At 53.2% G+C, this 17,655-nt stretch overlaps 1 protein-coding gene across 1 annotated transcript in view; it reads left to right on the top strand.

The window, feature by feature from the left end:
• Nucleotides 1–4,285, top strand: part of TRIM8 (tripartite motif containing 8) — a 28,826-nt gene extending 24,541 nt beyond the window's left edge. The window contains exons 3-7 of the mRNA XM_009908204.2: nt 622–717; nt 1,600–1,833; nt 2,182–2,213; nt 2,792–2,907; nt 3,608–4,285. Coding sequence (XP_009906506.2) covers nt 622–717; nt 1,600–1,833; nt 2,182–2,213; nt 2,792–2,907; nt 3,608–4,215 — 1,086 coding nt within the window. The 3' untranslated portion in view covers nt 4,216–4,285. The remainder of the gene's footprint in view (nt 1–621; nt 718–1,599; nt 1,834–2,181; nt 2,214–2,791; nt 2,908–3,607) is intronic.
• The last annotated feature ends 13,370 nt before the right edge of the window (nt 4,286–17,655 follow it).

The following is a 17,655-nucleotide window of genomic DNA, read 5'->3' as shown; positions in this document are numbered from 1 at the left end:
GTTTTGTCCCACTTGTTAGGCTGATGGCACAGGCCCAGCCCCAAGGAATCGGGGCTGGGGGCTGGCAGTGTGGCAGGGGGGAGGCCCTATTCCTCCTCTGTCTGTCCCTTCTGATTACAGTGATGCTGGCTCTGGGGCTCGTCACAGAGGTGGGGAAGAGAGAGAGGATTTGGCATGGCATACCGGGGCACAAGGAGGGGTGGTGATATCTTGTGGGAGCCTGACGGCGATGGGTCACAGGCCTTGCAATAGCGCTGCCATGGTGGGAGATGAGCCTCTCCGTTTTCCTCCCCCCTGGGTCCCCAGCTCTTGGTGGTGACAAAACCCCAGGTACTGACTGAGCTTCAGAAAGTTACCCAAAGGGCTGCTCAAACCCAGGGAACTCAAATCAAGATCCACAGCTGATAAGGCAGCCCAGTGCACACAGCATGGCTACTGAAATACCAAGGTGTCCACCTCCTTTAGCCACCTGTGGGCTTTCAGCTCAGCAATGGCATCCTGCTGGGAGAAAAGCACTGTCCTTGCTGAACTGTGTGGGCAGAGCCTGTGTGGGGGCACCAAAGCTTCCTTGGTGTGTGTGGCTGCTGGGATCTGATGGTTGCTGCTTTCCTCTCTTTGCAGAAGATGCTGATGAAGCAGCAGGACCGCCTGGAGGAGCGGGAGCAAGATATCGAAGAGCAGCTCTACAAGCTGGAGTCGGACAAGCGGCTGGTTGAGGTAACTCATGCTGCACCCTCCTGCAGCCAGCCCTGGGGACTGGCACCCCCTGGTGCAATGGGGACAGGCTTCTGGGGCATAGGGTCTAGGTGGGCAGGAAGGAGGGAGGAAATGGAGGGGAGGAGTGGCTGGACTGACCTGCTGTCTCCATTCCAGTCTTGCAAGTCATTCTTTTGGTGGGATTACCCTAAAGGTGATAGGCTTCATGGGTCCTGGGGGGAGTTGGGAGTAAGGAGCAATGTTGTCCTTAGTTATCAGATGGCCCACCATGCTCTCAGCTCAGCACAGCCTTTTCTGGGCCACCTACTTTGTTCTGAGTGGGAGAGGAGGTTCTGGAGGTGGGAGGTCCCTGAAATAAACTACTGAAATAGCCAGCAGGTGGAAGAGATGCAAGCATTTTGCTAGGATGCAGGTAAAAAGATCAGCTCACAGTCCTTAAAGCCCCTCAGCCTCCTGGAGTCTGGAAGTTCTGGAACATGATGTGTCCCTAGCCTGAGATGGGGATGAGGATGGGAACAGGGTTGAAAATGGGGATAGGCAGGGGTTTTCAAGGGAGCACACCTGCCTCAGTGGTGTAGCAAGTTGTTGCTTGGCATTAGCTCTCTGGAGGCAATCTCACATAGACACCAGGAGATAGGTCCAGGAGATCTGTTGGATCAAGCAAACTTCCACAGTGTTGCTGTTGGGTCTCTGACACATAAGAGTCCCACGTGGCACTTGACAGCAGGGTTTGGTCTGTGTGGGTGTTGCAGGAGAGCAGAACTGTGTTGCAGCTTTTAGGTTACACACACACCCCTGCTAGGGAAAGGACCCAGGTGACCTGGGATGACATGGTGGAAGCTGAAGGGAGCAGTGAGCCTGACCCTGCTTCTCTCCCCGCAGGAGAAGGTGAGCCAGCTGAAGGACGAGGTGCGCCTACAGTATGAGAAGATGCACCAGATCTTGGATGAAGACTTGCGGAAGACCATGGAGATCCTGGACAAGGCCCAGGCCAAGTTCTGCAATGAGAATGCAGCCCAGGTCCTCCACCTCAATGAGCGCATGCAGGAGGCCAAGAAGCTTCTCAGCTCTGTCCAGGTCATGTTTGACAAAACCGAGGACATCAACTTCATGAAGGTAAGGCAAGCCACGGGGTGGGGACAGTGGGGAGGTCTGGTTATGCAGGGGGCATCGGGGAGGCATGGGGCATAGTGGGTAGTGGGCTGGGGACACTTAACAGGGATAGCTGATGCCTCCAGAGGGCTCAGCGGTGGGAGCGGGGCAGGCTCAGTGCCAGCCTCAAATGAGGATGTGCCACAGCTGGAGATGGTGCTGGGGCAGCCTGTGCTGGGGGTAGAGGGAGCTTAGCAGCCCTGGGTTGCATGTCCCCTCCTGGTGGCCCACAGAAGGTGACACTGAAAGGGGAGGTGGCCACTGGGGCAGGGACTGGCCTTACTGACCAGAACTTCTCCTTCCCCTTCCTAGAACACCAAGTCTGTGAAAATCTTAATGGACAGGTAAGTGATGTGGGGCAGGCATGTTCAGGGTGGGGAATGGGGAGGGCTGTTGCAGAGGAGGCAGCACCACAATGTCTGGAGGAGGAGCAGGGCCAGGGATGCCACAGGGCCTGGCAGAAGGATGCCTTGGTTTCCTTCTCTGGGAGGAAGCCTGCAGCCATTGAATCAAGTCTACTCCTTGGCTAGGAAAAAGTAGTGGTGTGCTTGTGGAAGAGCAGTACTGGGAGCTGGCAGCACAGCCAGGGTGGGACTGGCTGGGCTGGGGTGCAGGGCTCAGTCCAGCTCTGCTGGGACAGAGGCAGGACAGAGGGTTCAAGCCAACACTAGCAGAGCCAAGGCAAGCTGGAGTGGTATGCAGGGCACTGGGGGAGGTACACCCTGGCATGGGATATTCACAGCAAAGCTAGGCAGGGAAGCTCCTGCCCATGAGGGAGAGCCAGCTTCGTACTGCCCTCCATATTGCTGCCCTAGAGAAGGGTTTTGGCCCTGAGAGGTTTGTGGGGTAAGGATCCATCTGACCCTTCCCTGAGTGTATCTTGTCCCTCATGCCTCTCCTCTCTGCCTGTGGTCCCCAACAGGACCCAGAACTGTACAGGTGGCAGCCTGCCCCCACCCAAAATTGGCCACCTCAACTCCAAGCTCTTCCTGAATGAGATTGCCAAGAAGGAGAAGCAGCTCAGGAAGCTGCTGGAAGGTGAGTGAAGCCTGACAGATGCGAGGAGGGCGCAGGACCTCACTGCCTCTGGTATCCGAAGCTGGGTGTCCTGCAGATCCCAGTGCAAGGGTGGGGAGGGAGTACTGTGATACTGTGATACTGTTGGCATGCAGGGACCCCTGGGAAGCCCTCTGCAGTCACCAGTGGTGTGGAGGCACCATGAAGCCAGCTCTGGTTCTCCCCAGAATGTCTCCCTTGGCTTGTGAAAGGGCTGTACTTAGGGGTGACACAGCAAGGGGCTGGCAGCAGGAAAAGTCAGTGGAAAGATGGCACAGAAACGGCCTGGGGCCAACATGGTGCTGCAGCCCATGCCTAGGAGCAGGCTACATCCCGTGAAGGCTTCCCAGTCCTCTCTCCTGAGGGGCATTTGGGTTTGTCCCCACAGTCCATCCTGCTGCAATCGTGTTAACAGCTGTGCACAGGCTCAGCCCGTGCACGTGTTTGCAGAGCAGTGCTTGGGGCTGCTCTGAGCCTGCTGGCAAGGCCCTAGAACAGAACCTGAAAATTCAGCTGGGTGTGGCTATGTGCCCAGTTTGCCACTGGTGGGGCAGGCTGGGTGACCCTCTGCTCACGTGGGGCTGGAGCATGGCCTCCGGGCTTCGCTGCAGGTTCAGGCCAGGGGCCGGAGCTGTGCTACACCGTGCTTGATGCAATCCTGCTCTCCTCTTTCCCTCTGCAGGTCCTCTGAGCACCCCTGTCCCCTTCCTGCAGAGCATCCCCATGTACCCCTGCACCGTCAGCAACTCCGGCGCGGAGAAGCGCAAGCACTCCACCGCCTTCCCCGAGGGCAGCTTCCTCGAGCCATCGTCTGGGACTGTGGCGAGCCAGTACATGAGCCAGGGCGCTTCAGCTGGCGAGGGGCAGTCCGCACAAGCCATGGTGCCTTGTAGCTCCACGCAGCACATAGTCGGACTTCCCAGCGGCCCGCAGCCGGTGCACTCGGGCTCCGTCTTCAACCCATCTCACTACCCCAACACCACCTCATCTCAGCAGTCCGTGCTCTCCCAGTACGGCGGGCGCAAAATCCTCGTCTGCTCCGTGGATAACTGTTACTGTTCCTCCGTGTCCAACCACAGCGGGCACCAGCCCTACCCGCGGTCGGGGCACTTCCCCTGGACGGTCTCCTCGCAGGAGTACTCCCACCCGCTGCCGCCTGCGCCCGCCGTCCCCCAGTCGCTCCCGGGACTTGCCGTGAGGGAATGGATTGACGCATCCCAGCAGCACGGGCGGCAGGATTTCTATAGGGTCTACGGCCAGCCGTCGGCGAAACACTACGTCACCAGTTAACCGTCGCACTCTCCGGAGAGCCCTGCCGCTCCATGGCGCGTTCGGAGAGAAAAGTCTGCTTTGGTTTGGCTTTTCTTTGGCTTTTTCTTTTGGTTTTTTCCACACCCCCCACCCCCCCTCCCACCTATTTTAAATCAAACCCAATGTTTTTTTCCCCCCACCCTGCACCCCTCCAGGATTTTGGGGAGGGCTCTTTTCTCATCTCTCTCTTTTTTATTTTCCCTTTAAATCCTTTCTTTTAAAACATCTTTTTTCCCTTTAAAATCCTTTTTTTTTCTTTTATCCTTTTTTTCCTTTTTTATCCTTTTTTTTCATTTTCCTTTTTTATTTTTTCTTTTTTCTTTTTTTTCTTTTCTTTTTTCTTTTTCTTTTTCTTTTTCTTTTTCTTTTTCTTTTTCTTTTTCTTTTTCTTTTTCTTTTTCTTTTTCTTTTTCTTTTTCTTTTTCTATTTCTTTTTCTATTTCTTTTTCTTTTTCTTTCTTCTTTTTTCTTTTTCTTTTTCTTTTTCTTTTTCTTTTTCTTTTTCTTTTTCTTTTTCTTTTTCTTTTTCTTTTTCTTTTTCTTTTTCTTTTTCTTTTTCTTTTTCTTTTTCTTCTTTTTCTTTTTCTTTTCTTCTTTTTCTTTTTCTTTTTCTTCTTTTTCTTTTTCTTTTTCTTCTTTTTCTTTTTCTTTTTTCTTCTTTTTCTTTTTCTTTTTTCTTCTTCTTCTTTTCCTTTTTCTTCTTCTTCTTCTTTTTCTTTTCCTTTTTTTTATTCCTTTTTTTTTTCCTTTTTCTTTTTTTCTCCTCCTCTTCTTTTTTTTTTCTTTTCTTTTTTCAAATTAACTCTGGAAAGTCCTTCCTGGCCCTCGCTGGGAAAAGATGAGGGAGAAATCACCGAGAAGAAATTGATGGGGATTTCAGTCAGGCGCCTGGATCCGTGCACCGTGCTTTTCCTCGCTCCTCTCTGCCTTTGGAAAACTTCAGAAGGGACAATGGCAACCTTCTACTCTTTCCATTTCTCCAAACTCATTTCTTTTTTTTTTTGAGGTTTGGTTCATTTTTTTCTGATTTTTTTTTTTTTTTTTTTTTTTGTTTTTTTTCCTGCCCCTTTCCCCCCCTCCCCCCTCCTCCCCCAACCTCTCTTTCCCTTTTTAAAGAGATATGAAAAAAAAAAAAAAAGGAAAAAAAAAAAAAAAAAAAAAAAACAATCAAAAAAAAAGAGCAAAAACAGGAAAAAAAAATCTATTATTGATTCAATACAAAGCAACACCTGTAGGTTTTGGGTTTGTTACTTTGATGTGTTTCTTGGGGTTTTTTTTAAAGCCTGATATATTTTTTTGGGGGTTGTTTTTATTATTTTTGGTGTTACGAGGCCACTTCTCATGCATATTGGCATTTTTTTGGGGGGAGGGGGGGGAAAGGGGGGTTTAGTTTCCCCTCCCTCCTTCCCTCCCCCCCTCCTCTCTCCTCCTTTCAGAGATTTGTAAATACACGATGGCAGGAAATTTAATGCACACACAAACACACACACACACACAGGCAAAAACAAACAGAGCAACAAGCAAAAGGGAAAAGGAACTTTTAAAAACAAACCACAAAGACCCAATCATGAACAAATAAATAAATAATGATGATGATAATTCAAACAAACCATTAAAAAAAAAAAAATCTGCTCCAGTTTTCAGGAGGGGAAGCGTGGCCGAAATGCACCACCCCACCCCACCCCCCTGCCCGCCCGCCCCCCACCCACCCCTCCTGCCTATCGCTGATGCAACTTCCTGTAACAAGCACTTTGTATAAAAAAGGAGAAAAAAAAAAAAAAAGAAAAGAAAAGTGGACTTCCTGCTATAAGGCACAGGTATTTATTCTGTAACCGATTTTAGAACACACACACACAAAGAAAATATTCAAATAAATGTGATCACTTAGTGCAAACGATGCCTCGCTCGGCTCCAGCTCTTCCCCCCCGCCCCCAGCGACACCGGCTCCGGCGGGAGGCTCCCACCGCCTTGGGAAGTGACAGCTCCCTGGGGCCTGTGGGTGCCCGGCCCTTGGCTGGGAGCGTTCTGTCGGGGCTGTTTTGGAGGGAGCAGCTCAAGGATGATGGGGTGGTGGTGAGTTCTGGCCTGGGGGGGCAGTCCCCTCCAGCGCCCATCCCGTGTCCCAGCCACACAAGGGGGGATGCTGGGGCTGCAGCTCTCAACAGCGCTCTCCCAGCTAGCAAGGATGTGAGTCAGGCGTGGAGCTGGCCCAGCCGCATCCTGCCCAGGCCTCCAGAACAATCCCCATTGTGGGATGGGGAAGGGGACAGGGATGGGGATGCAGATGGCAGCCTTCCTGCCTCCACTCGTATCCACTGTGATGGACGTGCTGCAGCCCCAGCGTCTGGCCCTCTGGGCTTCATCGCCACTTCAAGCCCTACTGCTCTGCGGGGCTCTGTGGGGCTCTGTGGGTACTGGCAGCACCCTGGGCTGTTTTGGGGAATCTCCATGTTCAGATGAGTCTGGGAAAGGCAAGGAGGAACCCTTCAGCTTGGGGCGTGTGGTGGGGCTGTGGGCTGGCCTGGCTGTGTCTGTGCTGGGGCAAGCTCTTCGTCTGGGGAGAATGAGGCTGACTTCACAAAGCAGAGCAGCGTCTCAGAGGCATTAGGGTTTTTTCATTGCTCTCTTTGGGCTTCCTTTAGTTTCTTCCTGCTTGCAAAACATCCCTGGTTTTGTTCCAGCTTGCTTTCCCCCCATGATGCTTTGGTGGGAAACGGGCAAGGAAGAGATTCTCAGTGCGCTGAAAAGAGGAGCAGTAGATCCAAGGTACGGGGACCCTCACACCCAGCTCCCGTCATTCCAGCCTGAGGGAACCAGCAACAAATCCCTTGCAAATGAGGCCTACTTTCCAGGCAGTGCTGGGGTTGGAGGGCTGCCCCCCCTGCCCCAGTGTGCTTCTAGACAGCCTCCAGGTCAGTGCCTCCTCAGGTACTGCTTGCCTCAGATGTCACTGCTTGGTTTCCCTGCCCTGTCCTCAGATGCTTCTGGGGTGTTTGGATGTTCACTTTCTCCATCACAAGCAAAGAGCCCTGGGGCAGCAAAGGGAGCAGGGTGCCCTCAGCCTCCACTACTCAATGCCAGTGATGTCTCTCCCATAGAAAGGGGCCCAAGAGGGCCACCCCAGGGTGGTCCCCGGCCATGGTGCCTATGCTTGGTGTCCATGGGTTTGCTCTCCCAGCTGTCTTCATCCTCCTCCTCTTCCTCTTTGGCACAGCTGCAGCTTGCAAGAGCGGGCAGCTGCCAGCCCGGGGCAGGCATTAAAGCACCTGTTACTATAGATGGGGGGACACAGGTGCAGCCCACAGTGTGATCCCTGAAAGCTTGGGATACATCCCTGTCATGGGCCTTCACCAGAGGAAGCAGCCCCAAAACAGTAAGTGCCCCTTGCAGAGCCTTGGTGCCATGGTCCCTCCAGCCCTCTCAGCCAGGAAGAGGACCCTGGCGTCCTGGCTACCTGCGGCACCATCAAACCCCATACATTGCTGGTGGTGGGGAGGGGATGGATGCTCGGGTGCTCGGCAGGGTTTTATTGATGGATGGCTCTGTCTGGGGGGTGGGAATAGCAGGGAGAGCAGAGGCACATCCATAAACAGCTCGAGTTGTGAATGGAAAGAGACGGATTAGGAGCCGGGTGAAAACATGTCACACAGCAGAAAGAAAAATGAGCAGCTGGGCCTGACCAAATTGGTGTCTGATGAAGGACATGGGGCCTGGTGGAAAAAGGATCCCAGGGTTGGCAGTGCTGCTTGGGGGAGGCTGATGGGGAACAGCTGGAGCCGGACACGCACATCTGGCAAAGCAAGGCAAGGCAAGAGGCAGCGGCACCGATAACCACTGCGCCTATGGCCACGGTAGTTGGGTCGCAGGGCTGCAGTTCGCTCCCGAAATCGGTGCCTCCAGAGGGGCTGATGCTTCATTTTCAGGTTGATGGTGGGGAGGGAGTGGGAGCCCCCATGCTCTACCCCTCTGCAGGGATTTATGTGGTGGGGTTCGGGCTCTGCTGTGCCGAGGGGTCCCCAGGTGGAGGAGCGGCTGCCTCTTCCTCCATTTGCATACGTGTAAATAAGCAATCAACGTAATGAGGGCAAATGCAAAGCAGACTTCCAGTTTGCAACCAAGTCCTGTTTTTAACCTTGGAAGAGGGTTTTGGCAGGAAGCTGCAGGCCTTGCCATGCTCAGCTGTGAGGCTGCTCACAGCCATCCCTCACCCCAAACCCCTGCTGACCCTACAGCCACCAGCGGGTCGGTGCTTGCTGTGCTTTGCTCTCATCACCCAAGGAAACATAAATCCCACATCCATGCAGAAGGATGGATGTGACATCATGCCTTGGCTCGTGGCAGCCTTCTCAGGTAGTTCTCCCACCCACCAATCCCCCAGGTCCTGCTCCAAGCCATGGTATGTGCCTGGGGAAGTTCCTCCAGTGACCTGGGAGTGAAGCCCCATGATTAAACATGAGAGGTATATTTAGATGGTGCCAATTTAAGTTTGCACAGCAACCTTATAAATATGAAAGCCCATCCCTGCAAGATGTTTAAGACACCTCATCAGCCCTTGGAAAATATGCAGGAATATTAATTAGCCAGATTTGGGTATTATCTTGTAATGAATAAATGAAGAGACTTGCTGCCTAAGATGAGTCACTGGCAGCTCGTTGAGTTTTGGTTTTGGTTTTGGTTTGGAAGAAAAGTGTGTTTCGAAGGTAATTCACTCTTTTTAACCCAGGGTCTGTGGAGGGGCTCAGGGGGTGCAGCTGTGCCAAGGCTGGGCAAGGTGGGACAGCTCAGGGTGCCCCTTACATGGAAGAACCCAAATGGCAGGTGGTTTACACCACCTGATTTCACCCCAGCTGGCCACAGTGCCTCTGGCGACAGAGGGACATGGACAAGGTTGGAGATCTGCCCTGCTGCAGTAGCCTTGGGCCCAGGAGGGTGGGAAGTGCAGTCTTGCTTCTTTGAAAAGTCTTCTTTTGGTCTCTTCCCCTGCCACCCTCCATCCTCCCCTCCTGCCCTCCTGCTCCACTCCCCTGGCTACCTTACTCCCTCCAGCTGGGCCAGGACAGGAACTTCCTGGTTGCCGTAGAAACCCAGGTTGAAGGCCAAGCTTCAAATGAAAATGGTGAACAAGAAATGGCTTTGTGCACACCTGAATGGCCACTTCTCTTTGCCAGGAGAACTTTGGAGTCCTTCTTTGGGTCAACCTGCACAGCTGGTGGAGTGGGGCCAGTGGAAGTTCCCTGTCAGCCCCCAAACCCTGAGCTGAGCAGTGAGCAGAGTCTTGGTGTCCCTGGGGAAAGGGCTTCAAAGGTCTCCATCACTCATGAGGTGCTCAGAGCACCACTGCACTGTGGGATGCAGCAACCATTGAGGGTTTGCCATCCCTGCCAGCTCTGGCACCATCTCCCCAACTGGCCTTAGAGCTGAGGCAGCCCTGGCACTCCAAGGGGCATCACCAACGGGTTTGCAGAATTTTGGGGATGGTGAAGCAGTTTCCACCTGGTGGGAGTGGCCTCAGGGCTGAGCACGGGCCAGCTCGACTGGAGGTGGCAGAGGCTGGGGAAACCAGCACAAGCCTTCAAATCCAGGTCGGGTGGCCAAACTGATGGTTCAGGCAGCAGAACTGTGTCCCACGGGCTCAGAGAAGGGCATCGGAGGAGACAGGTCAGGACGGACCAGCCGGCCGCCGCTGCCACCCTGGGAAGCATCAGCCGGACCTCATCCCTCCCCCCTCCCCTGGCGTGTGGCGGCTGCGGGGCCAGGGCGGCGTGTGGGTGCGGGGCGCTGCCGGCTGCCGGAGCTGCCATTGTTTGCCTTCAATCAAGATGTTTCAGGCAGAATCAAAAGCACCAACTGGGGAAATCATCATCACAAAAAATCTTGCGCCTGCAAAATAGGTCAAGTAAGACTCCAAAGAGAGAGAGCGTCTGATCTGCATTGCAAGGAAGAATAGCAACAGCTGTGATCTCCAGTATATATGGATGGGCTGGGGGGGGGGGATAAATATATATATCCATGCATATGTATAACTGCTTACAGCTGTTGGGCCGTATGTTCATTAGGGCCAACTGTTTTGGAGGCAGAGGGATCAGCGCTAATCGGGAAAGAGAGTTTATCATCACATTCAGAGGCAAAAGTGTCAGGAGCAACTGCAACCCCCCACCTCCCCCCTACCTCCCCCCCCGCCCTGCAGTCCGCACCAGCTGTGTCGCACTGAATGCACCCAATTCAGCACACACACACCCCCGGCCCCCACAGGGTTGTGAGAGCTGTGGCTCATGCCTCGGCTCCAAAAGCAGTCACAAGCTGTGGCCCCGGCCCCTTGCTCCATCCCAGACCCTAGTCTCATCGCCCCTGGGGGCAGAGAGGTTGCCCTCCCTCAGCTTCCCCATTCCTCCAGACCAGATCACTCTGCCCATGCCATTATCCCAGCCCCCAATGCAGCGGCCTCCTCGGTTATCACTGCCTGGTGCTGGCCTCACAGGTGCCAGCTATAAAAATGAACCGAAAATACATCTAAATCCTCCTGTCTGACATCAGGAAGGGTGATGGAGCCAGGGCAGGACAGCTGGTTTGGCCACTCCAAGACGCTGAGCTTTGCCTGGTCGGTTGGGACCCAGCTGTCACAGGCTGTGAACTGCGCTGTGTCCCCACTCCACAGGAAATGCTCTCAGCATAAGGGGTACCTGCTCTCGCCAGCAGTGTCCTCCCCTGCACCCCAAGCCTTTGCCAGCTTTCTGCCAGCTTTCCTCTGCCAGCCAGAAAGCCTTAAAAGCTTGCAGGCTTCGGCTCCCACCGGTAGCACAAAAGGTTGCAAAGCGAAGCAGCAAGGACAACTTCTATTTAAAAATACCTCTCATTCAGATGATTTATTTGCAGGGCGTTTCTGCCAGCTCCTAATGCAGCTCAGACCTGGGCCCTAACCTACCTGACAGCTTCCCTTCCTTGTAGGATTATTTATTCAGGGCCGTGTTTGGCTGCCTGGCTGTGCTGCCCATAGGCTGCAGCTCAGCGCTGCACGGTCACGGCATGTTGCAAGCAGAGGGGCTCTTTCCAAGCCTTCCTCTTCCAACTGGGAGTTTATTTAGTTAGTTAGTTAGTTTTCCCATTAAAAAGGGTACAGACAATGCATCTCGATCAGCCAGTTAAATAGGAAGTGTGGACCCTGCGCTGCTCCCAGCCAGCCTCTGACACCGTTCCCCCTCCCCCCACACACTCCCCAGCACGACTGCAGCTTTACAGCAGTTTTGCTTCTAATCGGCGCCGGGGAGGGAAATAAGTGAACAGATTGCAATAAAAAATCCAACAAGCCCAAATTCAGCCAACTGAGCCCGAAGCTGCAATTTAGCCAGGAGCGAGCTTGTTGCCACTAAAACAAAAGAAAAGAAAATTAAAAAGGCTTCAGTGCAGCGCCTGGGCAGGTGCCCGGGTGGGTGGACAGCACGGCTGGCGCGCTGCTGTGGCCACTGGGCAGGCTGCCCCTCGCCGATGTGTGCCCCTCGCCGACGTGTGCCCCTCGCTGATGTGTGCCCCTCGCCGACGTGTGCCCCTCGCTGATGTGTGCCCCTCGCCGATGTGTGCCCCTCGCTGATGTGTGCCCCTCGCCGATGTGTGCCCCTCGCTGATGTGTGCCCCTCGCTGATGTGTGCCCCTCGCCGATGTCTGCCCCTTGCCGATGCGTGCCCCTCGCTGATGTGTGCCCCTCGCCGATGTGTGCCCCTCGCCGATGTGTGCCCCTCGCTGATGTCTGCCCCTTGCTGATGTCTGCCCCTTGCTGATGTCTGCCCCTTGCCGATGTGTGCCCCTCACTGCAAGAAAGCAAAGGTTGACCCCTCCAGCTCTGCAGCTGATCTCTGTGCTCTGATACAGGCAGTCTGGGGTGGGGGGCCCCTTAAACAAGAAGGAAATGTTGTGCAGAGTAATGACAACAAAAAATCTCAGTGTTTATTTCTCTATCAGGCTGTGGATTACTATTTTTTGTTCCCCGCCACCCCCCCTCCAATCCGCTGGGTTCCGTGTCCCTTCGGGAGCACTAAATTCATCCCGTGAATGCAAAGCGGGGCCGGTGCGGGGAAGGGCGCCGCGGCTCGCTCCGGCAGGCGCATGCAAGGTCACACGCAGCCTCCACATAAATTATGCCGTGTCCCAGGGTAAACAGCAACAGGAGAGGGGGAGCGCGGCGGCGGCTTCGGGGGCAGGGGGCCGCAGGGGCCGATACATAACGTCCTGACAAGTCAAACAACTCTCAGGGTGTTCACTTGCCAGAGAAATATTTTTCGCATCCAATCCATTAGGCAAAGGAGATGAAAAAGTATTTCCTACTTTGCTGAAAATAAATAAATTAACCAAGTCGCAGGAGCTGGTATGAAGCATGCCTCAGGAGACAAAAAGGGGAAAGGAATGAAGTGTGACCATCGATAATGGTTTTGCCCAGCAGCTCCAACAGCCTTGCAGGCATCCTGGCCATGCAGGGAGGCAGCTGATGCTCCGAAGACCTCCCAACAGTTCCTTGCATTTTGGCTCATCCTGCTGCAGGAATGCTAAGGAGCCAAGAGGGCCAATGGCATCCCGGCCTGCATCAGGAACAGTGCGGCCAGCAGGAGCAGGGAGGTCATTTTCCCCCTGTACACTGCTCTGGTTAGGCCACACCTTGAGTACTGTGTCCAGTTCTGGGCCCCTCAGTTTAGGAAGGAGGTTGACTTGCTGGAACGAGTCCAGAGAAGGGCAACCAAGCTGGTGAGGGGTTTGGAACACAAGCCCTATGAGGAGAGACTGAGGGAGCTGGGGTTGCTTAGCCTGGAGGAGACTCAGGGGTGACCTTATTGCTCTCTACAACTACCTGAAGGGAGGCTGTAGACAGGTGGAGGTTGGTCCCAGGCAAACCAGCACCAGAACAAGAGGACACAGTCTCAAGCTGTGCCAGGGGAGGTTTAGGCTGGAGGTTAGGAAGAAGTTCTACACAGAGAGTGATTTCCCATTGGAATGTGCTGCCTGGGGAGGTGGTAGAGTCACCATCCCTGGAGGTGTTCAAGAGGAGACTTGATAGGGTGCTTGGCTGCATGGTTTAGTTGATTAGGTGGTGTTGGATGATAGGTTGGACGCGATGATCTTGAAGGTCTCTTCCAACCTGGTCTATTCTGTTCTGTTCTGTTCTATTCTATTCTATTCTATTCTATTCTATTCTATTCTATTCTATTCTATTCTAAATTCTAGAAGTAAGCCCAGAATCTGCTTCCTTCCCTCGGGACCCCCTCCAGACCCCCCCTTCACTGAGCCACACCCAAATGGTTTGCTGCTTTTCTTTTTGCCCTTCTCCCTTCCTGCCAGGTCGGGGGCAGGGAACATGTTTCACTCCATCTTTTTTTTGTTTGTTTGTTTTAACCTACAAAATTATTTTTGAAACAAGAAGGTCCTCCTGAAGGTTGCTGTTCCAGCTGGGTGGCTCTTCTGGAGGCTTGGCACAAGTGAAATTGCAGAGAGAAAAAGGCTTCTTCCACTTCTAGCACCGGCAGCTGTCCCTGGTGGGGCGGCAGAGGGGGGCAGGGGAAGAGCAGCTTTGCAGACGGAGTGGTGGCTCTTTGGGAAGCGGCAGTCCTCGACTGCAAGCAGGGGAAACTGTGAGGAGAAAAGGATCACTCCCAAACACAAGTTGTCTTTCTACTAAACTTTAATTATTTTTCCTCTTTTTTTCTCCTGTTTTTTGGACAAAGACATCTAAAGTACACACGAACAACACCACCAGATATTGCAAACACCCCTTTTTGGTGAAATCCAAAAAGGGAACATAAAAGAAAGAGCTTGTGTGGACCTGGCTGGCCCAGGGAACGCAACAGCCGCGACCTTTTGCCTTGGCAGAAGAGGGAGCCCTGCAGAGCAGGGGGGAGCGGGAGAGGGCTGGGCTGGGCACTCGAGAAATACAGCTGGCAGTCAGTTACATTGGTGACAAGGAAAACCGGCATTGACGTGCAAGGAGCAGCACTGCTGCGGGGGCAATGGGAGAAGCTTGCATGAGGCTTTGGTAAGTGCTGCCTGAGGGCAAAGAGAGAGACGCTCTCCACCAGCAGAGCGGCAGCAGGGACAGGACACGAGTGCCCACGCCCAGCGCCCAGCAGGGGCTCGGACTCGAGTTTCCTGATGTGCCTGTGGAGAATTTAACTTCTCCGGCATCTCTCCCCTTCTGAGAAGACACGGGAGCAGGAGAGGCATCTTTTATCTATCACGAAGGTAGAATCAGATTTAATGGTGCAAAAGTGAGGCCAGAGAAACTCCCCTTGGGAGGGGAATTAACCCCTGCGACAAACTTCTGGAGGTCTGGGGTGGATCTGTCTGTCACTCCAAGCCTTTAAATCAAGGCCCAGTGCCTTGCTACCAGAGGTGCTCTAATTCAACCGCAAGTCATGGTGCTGGCGGGTGGCGTTTAATGGGCTGTGTTATGCGGGAGGTCAGGAGAGAGGAACCTAACGGTCTCTTCTGACTTTAAAAATCTATGAATTGATGCGATGTGTGGTGGAGCTCCACCCATACCAATGAGATGGTTTGCTTCCCCCGAACCTCACTTAGAGGAGGGCAAAGCAGACAGAGTTGGAAGGACAAAGCCCGGCGTACGCAATTACCGTAAACCAAAGAGGCGCTGAAGGGCTGGGAGAGGGGCAGAGGTTTTGTTGAAGGGCGGCAGGCGGTTTTAGTTGGCCCCAGACAGTTGTATGGGTGGTAGTTAACCAGGTGCCGAAGAGGGATCAGAGCCCCGCAGGGGGTACAGCGGATGTGAATGCACTCAGATAAGGCGAGGCTAGTGAACAGAACCTCAAATCCTTTCACATTCTCACCAGGTGGATGCACAGAGAGATGTTTACAATGCAACGAGCATTTACAGCCATCACCGCAGGGTGATTTACTTAAGCCATGGTCATTTTAACCCTCCGCCTTCATCCTCGCAGCACAGCTCGCGCTCTCATGGTCTTCCTCTCTCCCTACCTGGCGCCAGGTAAACCAAATTAATCACCCGGATTACAAGTGAAGCTCTGGCTGGTACAGATGCACACAATCAATACATGCAAACATACCAAATGAGCCAGCAAACACATCACGATCCTGAGTTCAGCAAGGTAATTTTTCCTTTCAAACTGGAGCAATAGGAAAATTAAATATATTTATTTTACACACAATTCCAAGTTCAACCAAAGTGAGTCTGAAAAAAAAACCAAATTAAACTCCCAGATGCATTTTGGATCTAGAAAGCTACTGTGGCACAGGTGAGGTGGCAGAGTTTGACACCGGTATTAAAAATAGGGAGCAGGGAAGCACAAACTCAGCTCCCTCGCAAAGGAAAAGGATCAAAGCCTAAGCTCCCAAGGTGAGTTTGCTCTATCCTGCCCGGGCCACCAGAGGGGTACCCAAGCATTTCACTCTGCATCTGGCACGCAGTGTGGGCAAACCCAAAGCTCAGGAGTATCTGTCACAAGCTCTGCCACTGCGCCAGCACGGTGTGCGTGCAAGAAAGGGCTGCAGTTCTTTACAGTATTTGCATCGGGCAAACGCATTAAGTGCAGGCAAAGGCGATGCTGCGCCGCACTCCTCCTTGGGCTGACCCAGGACCATGCAGGGCTCAGATTCCCGGGGGGTTCCCGATAAGCTGTTGCAGATGAGGAGTGATTGAACGAGCTATGTTTAAATGAACAACTCTCCTCATCTTATGACTCCTTACTCAAATCATGCAAAGCTGGAGCTGTGTCACTTTGTGTCATTAGCGATTGCTTAACAGCTCACTTGAGCCTGCTCTCTCTCCCCCTCCAGTCGTCTGGTTTTTAAAGCAAGGCTGTGCTACTCCAGCATGCATGTCCTGCCTCGGTGCTGGAGACAGATGCACTCAGAGGGTGCTGACTCACAGACGCAGGCAGATTAAAGTTGGATTGCTAAAGCAGTTGCTCTCCCAGCTGTCCCCCTGCCCCCAGCCACAGCAAAGACAGCTGAACTACATGCCGATCAACCCCTGAACCGCTACTGTACCTCCCCATGTATGGGGGGGTGGGGGGTGGTGGTGCTGTGTGCAGAATAAGCCTCAGATGATTTCAATCTGCAGGGCCGTAGCACATAGGCAGCCAAGGGCTGCTTCACTACAGTGCAGATGTTTCTGCCCTGAGGTGGAGACGTCCAGAGGAAAGGAGGAGCAAAGAGCTGGGAGCTCCAGGGGTGTCAGCCTTCTGCCTGGGTCCATGAGTCAACTCGCTGACGCGTGGCAAAGCCACATGCTGTCGTACACGCAGCTTTCCCCGTGCTGCCCCTCGGTCCGGCTCCAAGAGGTGGAAGGGGTAATGCAGTCCCTAGTCATTCTCTGGCCTTTCACAGGCAGGCAGCAAACAAAGCTGGCAAGCAGGGCAGTGGGATTATTTTACCATCTGTGCATTAGAAACTGGCCCAGGAGTCACCAAGCTCACTTCGCGCAGGACATGGCTGCTTTGGTGTGCTAATGACTCCTGCTCACAGTCAGCTGGGGCTGGATTTGAATCAGGGATGAGGAGGTGGAAAACGTGTTCTCTTTCCTCTTTCAGCAACTACACCCTTTTAGAGGAAAGCCAGTCTGGGGAAGGATGAATCCTCATTCCAAAGAGTGTTTCCCATCTGCCGTTCATCAAGCTACTGACTCTGCACTAGGGCAATCCGCAGCCAGCACCAGGCTGGGGGGACTTCAGGCCCTGGACAGCCAGCCTGCTATGGGGTGGTCCCCTGAGTCCCTCAAAGGGCTGGGCAAGGCCTGCCAGGGAAGGTGTGGGGAGTAGAAGAATATATTTTGCACACTTCAAAAAGGAAACCTGGGACCTGGTATCTCATTCTAGAAAGTAATCATGGACTTAATTGCATTTTGCTGCAGAGTTGCCTTAACATCAGGGGAAAATCAACAGGGATTGCTCAACATCAAGACCAATCTCACATATGGAACTTACTGAGCACAGGAACCATGTTTTTGCTGGCTCAAGGTGAAATGCTGGGCTAAATTCTCCTTCAGCTGTGAGAAAAGCCCTAGGCACACTCATCCTGCATTATTCCAACTGTAAAGAGCTTCAGTTATGCACACATAACCCTTCTCTCCCTTCTGCAGCGGTGCTGCGATGGAACAGTGCCTCATTATGATCAAACTCCTCTTTTATGGCTATAGGGGTATGTGGAATTCCTCTACCCTCATTACAACAACGACTCCTTAGCAGCTTTGTTTTAAGCAACTACCCACAACTGGTTAACACAACTGCATTTTATCTGCCACTGAAGGGAAGCTGCGACTGACACCTGAGCAGTGTCCTCAGCCACCACAAGCCTGCACGTACAGGGCAGGTCCTATGCATCTAAGCCACTGCAGCGACTCGCCACTCCTGCTGCTCCACACTGAATCACAGCCTTGCCCCTGCTTACAAACTTGCTTGCTAATCAGCA

The sequence above is a fragment of the Dryobates pubescens genome, chromosome 8 (assembly GCF_014839835.1).
Source record: "Dryobates pubescens isolate bDryPub1 chromosome 8, bDryPub1.pri, whole genome shotgun sequence".
NCBI lineage: Eukaryota > Metazoa > Chordata > Aves > Piciformes > Picidae > Dryobates > Dryobates pubescens.
The sequence above is the reverse complement of the archived record's forward strand: the minus strand, read 5'-3'. Positions and strand labels throughout refer to the sequence as shown.